Source organism: Panthera uncia (genome assembly GCF_023721935.1).
Source record: "Panthera uncia isolate 11264 chromosome C1 unlocalized genomic scaffold, Puncia_PCG_1.0 HiC_scaffold_3, whole genome shotgun sequence".
NCBI lineage: Eukaryota > Metazoa > Chordata > Mammalia > Carnivora > Felidae > Panthera > Panthera uncia.
In genome coordinates, this window is record NW_026057584.1 from 21083443 (window position 1) to 21091976 (window position 8534).

General features: G+C 44.0%; 2 protein-coding genes across 4 annotated transcripts in view; both read right to left on the reverse strand.

Moving 5' to 3' along the window:
* The window catches only part of XRCC5 (X-ray repair cross complementing 5), a 90115-nt gene extending 87817 nt beyond the window's left edge, over positions 1–2298 (reverse strand). The window contains exon 1 of one of the 3 annotated variants that reach the window (XR_007454288.1): positions 2180–2295. Coding sequence is in view for 2 of the 3 variants with exons in the window: in XM_049614937.1 (XP_049470894.1) it covers positions 2180–2200 (21 nt within the window). In the remaining variant the exon portion in view is untranslated. Of the gene's footprint in view, positions 1–2179 lie in introns of all 3 variants that reach the window. The other 2 variants (XM_049614937.1, XM_049614938.1) reach the window with 2 other exon arrangements.
* Positions 2299–7273: 4975 nt separating this feature from the next.
* TMEM169 (transmembrane protein 169) lies at positions 7274–8089 on the reverse strand. Its single transcript, XM_049614939.1, has one exon. It carries the CDS (start codon positions 8087–8089, stop codon positions 7469–7471), a length of 621 nt encoding a protein of 206 aa, XP_049470896.1. The 3' UTR covers positions 7274–7468.
* Between the last annotated feature and the right edge of the window lie 445 nt (positions 8090–8534).

The window sequence follows — 8534 nt, forward strand, 5'->3', positions numbered from 1 at the left end:
CATTACAAACTAGCTCTGAGTCCTTGGGAATGTCACATAAAACCTCACTGTTAATTCAGAGGCAGGAAGCAGCTGTTGAACTAGATGAGATCCAAGGCCTTTTCCAAAGTTAACAATCTTTGGCAATGACAGCCTCACCTGTGCTTTGTACTGATCAGACCACATCTGACAAACTGTGAGCTGTCCTGAGCACCCTATCTTAGGAGAAATACTAATTACAACAGAACATGAAATAAGCAGATTAGAGAAGGATCTAGAGAAAATGTGATGTGAGGAACAGTTTGAAAAAACAAGATATCTGAGCCAGATGAGAAGATTTAGGAGAACATGATAGTTCCGCCCAAATATTTGGCACCTGTGTTATAAAAGAATTGGCCAGAGAGAATGAGCAAGAATAGGATCAACATATGGAAGTTACAGGAAGACTAGTTTAACTCTATGAAAAGAGGAAAAATAACATTAAGAAGTGATCAATAAAAGAACCACTGTTTTCTGAAGCAGTGATCTCCTGATCCTAGGAGTGTCAGAAAAATCTAGATGAGTTCCTATCAGAGAAGTTACAGATGATTTCTAAGTTTGGTTATATCTCAGGCAACACGTGGAAACTTAAGTTTTTCCCTAGTTTAAAAAGCACTGAACATAAATGCACTAATATGAAGAGATTTCTAGAGTAAAGACAGTACGTTTGAAGAAAGGTTGGTAATAAACTACAAACTTCCCTTGAGAACAACAAAATTTACACCCCATAGTTTCAATGCCCTGATTATAAGAATCTTTAAAAAATTTAAGAGTCCCAAAATATGTTGCTGCATTTATCTAATACACAATCATAAAAGCTATTTTTAAACCAGAAAACTCTAAGTTAGAGGACTAAAAGTCTTTTAGTAGGAATCAAGTATCCAAAAAAATGGCATCAAGGGGCTTCAAAATATGCAACTTCTTTCCGGAACCAAAAGAATGGTCTGTGTAACACTTCCAACTTCCTTTCTGGCAAGGAATAAGAAAACCAGGGAAGGGAAACTGAGCAACATAGTAACTCTTCATTAACACACGGAAACAATACAGACTGTGAGAATTTTGCTGCAAGTCCACCTGCCATAAACAGTTGCTCCACTAGAGCTGCAGTATTTTCAGCAGCTGAAAGGGGAGGAACAAAAAGGTAAGTGGCATCGAATGTTCATAATTGCTTTAATCCACATTTCCCAATGGGGCGTTGAGGGGACTAGGGATCGTTGTTGAAATTCCTATCTTGTTTATCTGTATACGCGATGCCTAGTAAAGGGCCTAGCCTTTGGATGGTTGGATGGATGAACAAACAATTCCCCGGAACACATCTCCCTCTAGTGATCATTCAGAGACAACCACCACTCTCTGCCTATATTGAAAAAAGTCATTTAAAAATTCCATCATAATGTCTATTATTAATGTGGGACACTGAGGGTCACAGGCTCCTAGCAACACAGATAGGGCTCTGAAACCTGACAGCCTGGGGTCACGTATGAATTCCACCTCTTACGGACTGGATAACCGTGGGCTAATCATTTCACTTTCTTTATGCCTCAGTTTTCTCAACTGTAAACTGGGAATAACAGCTCTCACCTCATGGGTTTGTTGTGGAGATTACATGGGATAAGAATAAAGCATTTACATCAGTGCCTTACAGGGTAAATTTTCGATAAATGTGAAAGATTGTTACAGAGGTAATAACATGGCGCTTTACGTTTTAAGTTACGTATTTTACTCACAGACCCTCTCTGAACTCCAAGTCTGTGGGTAGGTGCTTATCAAACCTTTCATTCTCGTATAGATTTTATAAAAACTAAGGCTCAGAAATGGAGGAGCTGAAAGAAGTGATGGAGGAGAAGAGGTTGGACTAAGAAAGAAAGAGGGTGGGGAAGAGGTGGGACAGGGAGGTGATGAGGAGGAAGTCAGAGGATGGGAGGGCCGAGGAGGCGGAGTGAGGGGGGAGTAGACGAGGCTCAAATTCAGGTCTTCTGACTCCAAACCCCCAGTTTTTCTCAGCGCAGCCTTCGGGCCGGCCCTCGGGATCCGGCCACGGGCCGCCGCGATCACTTCTTTCCCCCATCCTTGGCACCGCGGTGATCCCACGATTCCTGCTTCCGAACCACCCTCTCCGGATGCCCTGCACCAGGAAAACCCAAGGCCACGCTCTGTCTACCTTACTCCTGGACCGCGCCATGTTGTCCGCGCGCGGGTGCCTCAGCCGCCTCTTCCGGGCAGGAACCCCGCGCACCGCTGCAAAGGTCCGGCGGAGTCGGAGGCAGGGCGTCGTAAAAAGAGCCGCAACCCAAGGAGCCTGGAAGAGGCGGGGAAACTGTGCGCTGACGCTCAGAGCATGCGCAGATACTTTGCGTCCTGCCTTGGTGAGGCGTTTGGGGACCTGGAGCTGCTCAGGTCTTTAGAATTAGGTAAAGATGAATCGCTGCTCTCAAAGATTCGCTTCCCTTTGCCGTTATTGAGAGCAATCCCTGCAGCAGTTAGTGTCAGAGTTCTGGAGTTCGAGTTCTTTGGGTAGGAGTATGAATCCAGAAAATCACCTAGCTTCTCTAAAAGCCTGTTGTGGGCGTTTTTGGTTTTGTTTTTGTTTTGTTTTGTTTTTCAAAAAGGGGCTAATGAAAGACTAAACAGATGCGATGACTTTGGAACCAACTACTGAAGGAAGATTTCCAGGCAATCAGGAGTGGGATTGATTCCTTTCTTTGCAGAGGAAATGGGACGTGCACAGGCCAGGAAGCAGGACATAGCACCCGCTAAGGATTTCCCAATAGTCTGAAGTGTTGCTGGCTTGGAAGGGAGGAGGTGAGGTTTAATTCCAAAAGCAAATCTAGGGAGGTGTTCTAGATCTGGGGGCTATCAGTCACAGTGCCTGACATGCTCACTGCCCCTTTCAAAAGAAAGTGCCCAGCTTGCTTTAGCCTTGCACAGAAACAGCGATCTTCTATACCGAATGACCAACTAGCTGAGAGGTGATTGCACGAAGGGTCCGGCAATCTGCGCAGTAGCTGCAAACTTATGTCCAAACCGGGGAATCAAATCCAACCAGATTCTCTCCCTCTTGCAGATGGGCCTGGGATAAGCAGAAACTGAAGCTGAAAAGATAAGGATACCATGAGGAAGGAGGGGCCTGGAGGGAGACATTGTTGTGCACTGGTGCCAGTAGAGTCAGACATTTTCAGAGCGTGCTCATAGAACTGGGGAGGCTCTTCATGATGAGGAGAACAAAGGCAAAAAAGATGTAAGTAAAATTAAATTTCCTTACAACTTGCAGGCCATTAACAAATACTTGAGACAGGCAGAGGATGACATTCCTCAAGGAACTCACAACTGCCTTAATGTCAATGCTGTGATAGAGGCAAAAAGCAACTGTAGCTTGACAATAGCCAGACCTCTAAGATCCTGTAAGTCATCTTTAATATATGAAAGTCCATTTTAGAATCTTCCTTTGTCTTCACCCATCTACCCCCCAACTTAAAAGTATATAACCAATTGCTCCTCACCATCCCAAGCAAGCTTTTTCTGCCCACACGTCTGGTCCTTGTGTTTTAATAAAAACGTTTTTAATGAAGAAAAAAAAAATTTTTTTTAATTAAGAAAATGTTGATCATGTGCTCACAGCCCATGTCACATCACTTCAAGATTTTGATTCAAACCCAAGGGGTTCTTTTAAAACTCAAATATTATTTAAAATTTTTTTTCTATGTAACAAGTAGATAGAATTACTGGAAATTCACTATGGTGAAGGAAATTTGTAACCTTCATGTTGATGAGAGAAAAACTCTCGAAAGGCCTGATAGACAAAGAAAGCCATTCTAGATTTCTTACTAAGTCAGCATGACTGTACGTAACCTGATTTATGGGCTGCCACATGTACATCATACATCTGCTTTGTGGATGACGGAACCCATCTCGTCCTTGAGTTACCGATCAATACTCATACTCCCTGCATCCCTTTGCGTTTAAGCTGGTGATTCCTGCCTTAAAGTACATAACCCAGTAAAAACTTCATTCTCCAAAGAGCATCTTTCCTGGGCAGCTGTCATCACTTGGGCTTGAATAAGTCTTACTTTTAGAGATTCTAAAAGGTTTGTTCATTTTGTGTCAACAATGTCTGTGCTTTTGTCTTGTATGTCGTTTCTAGTTCTTCTCTTTTCTCTTCCTCTTCCTCCCTCTTCCCCACTCTCTCACACCCACACCTTCTCCAGTACAGGTTCCTTTCCTGGGAGGAATAAGAGATTCTAGTACTTCTGCTTGTTTGCATCTTAAAAGGTGGGGGGGGGGGGGGGGATGATGTTATCCACGAAGCTTTTGCAACGGATGGCCATCAAGGGCACAAGGAAACTTTTAGGTCATCTAAACTTTTTAAAAGTTAGCATCTTGTTATATTGAAAATCCTGGAGGGGTGCCTGGGTGGCTCAGTCAGTGAAGCATGCAACTCTTGGTTTCGGCTCAGGTCATGATCTCATGGTTTGTTGAGTCTGAGCCCTGCCTCAGGCTCTGTGCTAACAGCGCAGAGCCTATGTGGGACTCTTTCTCTCCCTCACTTTCTGCCCCTCCACTACTCATTCTCTCTCTCTCTCAAAATGAATAAATAAATTTAAAAAAATGAAAATCCTGCAGAATAAGGGTCTTATGCCCCCTTGGACTTGAACTGACATGAAAGTGTTGCTTAATGTCAATAGACAAGATGGTTTAGAAGTAGCAATATCATCATGCTGGATCAATTATAGTTGACCCAGCTCAGTGTATTATGGCTGCAAAGCAGTTGGAAAGCATAGTCTTCCTTCCTGATATTCACCATGAAGACTGAATAACTATGAGCTAACAGAATGTTCCTGTATGGTGTTTATTCTCTAGGTATTTGCTGACAGCAAAGATGAGATCGCTTTAGATCTGCTTAAGTTTTCCTGCCTCTGGTCTAGGCTTTTACAAACCTTGTTAGAGCCCTTTTTGAATGATTTCAGTTTATAAGCCCATTTCCTTCACTAGGTTGTGAGCCTAACTAGGATGAAGGCCATGTCCTCTTCATCTAAGAATCCCTTGAACCTCACCTTCACCCCATCCTCCTCCATGCCACCATGGCCACTATACCCTAGTCCTAATCCTGATTATGTTTGGCCTTGGCCATTGGTTTCCCTAATCCCAGAAAAATGTGACAAATGTGGTTGCAACTTCCTAATGGAGGCCTAGGTAAATCCCCTTAAATTAGTGGAAAGATTCAAGATATAAGGATCCATATGAAGAAGGTTATACATACATAGGACAGCTACCATGCTCATCCGTTTTCTGCAGGCTGAAGCACTCAAAGCCATTTTAGAGACATGTGAACAAATGTTAATTAGATTTTATTTTTATTTTCTTTGTCTTCAGTTCAATGTTTTACATTTCTGCAAAAGCACCAGAGAGCACCAAGTTTATTTTCAAAAATGCTGGACAAAGTTTTGTTTCGTTTCGTGTGAAGCTAAGTTTTTGTTGTTGTTTTCAAAAGGGGTTCTTCTGAAGGTGGCATTCGCCATACGTTAGGCAAATGTCCCGGGCCTTCGTGAGAGGGCAGTACTGACTCATCTGGTTTGATTCACGGCAGGTCTTTCCACAGTTTCTTCCTGAGACATGAACAAGAAATGGTCACCAGCTGTTCTTGTGAGGATCCAAACCTCCAAAAATCTGCTTGACCTCTTGGGATTCAATTCTTTGAAATTAGAAAGACACCCTCAAGAATAAATTTAAAAAGAAAAAAAAAAAGTTTGGGGCACCTGGGTGGCTCAGTTGGTTGAGCGTCCAACTCTTGATTTTGGCTCAGGTCATTATCTCAAGGTTCGTGGGTCCAAGCCCCCAGTGCTTGGGCTCTGTGCTGACAATGCAGAGCCTGCTTGGGATTCTCTCTCTCTCCCTCTGGCTCTGCCCCTCCCATGCACTCCCTCTCTCTCTCCCTCTCTCTCTCTCTCTCAAAATAAATAAATAAACTTAAAAAAAGGAAAAAAGGTTCGGATTCTATCAAACTGTATTCATCTGGCTTACATCCCCTAGTGGCCAGGAAGACACAAGCTTCACAGTGGAAAGCCACTGTCCCTTAAACTCCAGAAAGGTCTGAGTGAGTGAGGCTGTAAGTGAGGTCTTGCCAAAAGACAGAAAGCTAACTCTGTCTTCTACATGCTTAGGGCTACTGATCCCTGTTGGGGGAAGTTTTCAATCCCTCCCTACACAATCGTTAATATGTAGATTAGATTAAATATCACTGCCCAGTCCTGCCTTCACTACCAGGAAAAAAGTTATGCTACCAATTGCATTCAACTGTTCACTCTTCCTTCCTAAAAACCCTGAAACCACATGACATTACAGACTAATTGCAAAGTACATGAGCTGCTAATATCTATTTATAGCATATACATAGTATATATAGCTAGTATCTATGTATAAATTCTCTGTGTAACATTCAGGCCTAAATAAATAAATAAATAAATAAATAAATAAAACTATATTAGCACGTTGGGATCTGGATATATTTAAGTAGTTACTGTGAGGCAGAGATTCTTTCATGCCTGCCGAAATAGCCATGTTTCTTTTTTTTGCTTAAATTAGCAGAACCCAAAAATTTAGCCTAGAATATAGTTGCCCAACCAAAAGACATTTCCTAGTCTCTTGTGCTTGTGAGGTCATGTGACTAAGGTCTGGCCAATAAGATCCAAGAACTGTTGAGTGACACTTCTGGGAAGTCTCCTTGAACAGGGAAGATAGGCACTTTGCCCTTTCCTCTGCCCTGCCAGAAAGGTGGGTGTGATGGCCGGAGCTGGAGTCAGCACAGAGGTGTTGAAGACAAGGACAAAGAGGGCTACCTCCTACTAATGGTAGGGGAATAAAGCCTGGGATTTGGATGACTTCATCAGGTCACCTGATGGTCTGCCTCCAGACTTCTGCACAAGAAATAAAGAACCTTCCATCTTATTTGAACTATGGATATTATAGGGTTTTAATCATATGCCACTAAATCAAAATCTAAGTGATACACACAGATCTTTACTACACTATCCCTGCTACACTGTGGTAGCCCTGCTTCCTGTTTCTCTCCATCCTACTTCTTTTTGGTGAACTTGGTCTCCCTGGAGCCTCCTTTTTCACCCTGTCACCTTTAGTCACATACTCCCCTGGGTTCCAGGCACCAGTTTCTTCAGGCTCCTGAACTTAACACACAACTAAGCTTCCTGTCCCAGATAAATGGTCATTTTAGAGCAAGGAATGAGAAGAATTCACCCATGGCTGGATTGCTTTAGCATAAATTGCTTTTCTGTTCCCTGCTCTCCTGGAACCATCAAGATGGTAGGACAGAAGAGTGTGGGCTAGAATTTTCCAGAACTGAGAGGGGTAGGGGGCTAATGTAAAGAACAAATCTTCTGGAATTGGAAGATGATATATAGGCTATTGGGACCACAGAAGGGAATAAGTTCTTGGAAGTTTAGACAGTGGAAGTTTCTACTTCCTGGGCGGAGTCCTTGTTGGAGAGAGTGCCTGAGATATTGTCAGATTCAAGCAACTCTACGATGCTGTAGGGAGAACAGTCCTCCAGGCCCAGCTTGCTGCAGAGCCAGCCACAGAAGCCTTTCTCCATGTCCCGGGCAGCTTGCCACCATGCTCCCCAGGACCATGAGAGCTGGACCACAGCAGCATAGAGGCCCAGGGAAGAGGCCATGGCCATGATGAGCACTGGATAGAAGAGAATGAGACAGGGGCAACATGAGATCTTGTGCCAGAAGGTCCTCTCCTCGTTGTACACGAGGAAGATGTTGTACCAGGTGATCGTGCCATAGTAGAACGAGACAACAAAAGAGAGGATAAAGACTACAGGCAGGCAAACCAGCGTCCAAAGGACCACGTGGGGCCCACGGTCAACTCCCATTTGGCAGGCCTTTCTGTCTTCAGGTGTTACTTCTCCTGATGACCCTTTTGGCTTCGTCAATTCTTGCAGCTCCTTCTCCGTCAGTGTGACGTGGATGTCCACCATCTGGCCCTTTTTCTTCCCTCGAGTAATGGTCCCGGTTAGTGTGACATAGCGGCTGTCCAAAGGCATGTTCCACATACCTGCAGGGCATTAAGGAGGTGAAGCCAAGGTCAGAAGAGTGGACATTTCATCACAGTGTCATCCCCTGAGATGGGGGCTGGGTACAAGAGTTCCTGTTTTCATAGCACCTGGCCCAGTCCTAGAGTCAGTGATTCAGTGATGGACTGAGTGGACCTCCCTCAGAAAGGTGACCGCTGGTCTTATTACTCCCCCAGTGAACTCTCCCTCCACACGGGTGGGCCCTGAGAAAACGGCGAAGCAGGAGAGTGTTGTCTCCCTACTTCTCTGGGCCTCAATCTTGGCACAGTCTCTGTGATGTGAAGAGGTGTGAGGGACTTTGCCACAGACACTGCTTTAGAATGATCTTATTTCTAGTGTATAAGTGCTGTGAAAATACTGCTTGGGAACGTCTACTAGTGTGTGTGAAGATGGCACCACGTGTGTATAGACTGATGGGCACCCT

What these genes read in the sequence shown, in the direction of transcription:
- TMEM169 (XM_049614939.1), bottom strand. Translation starts at nt 8,089, where the DNA reads ATGTGGAACATGCCTTTGGACAGCCGCTATGTCACACTAACCGGGACC.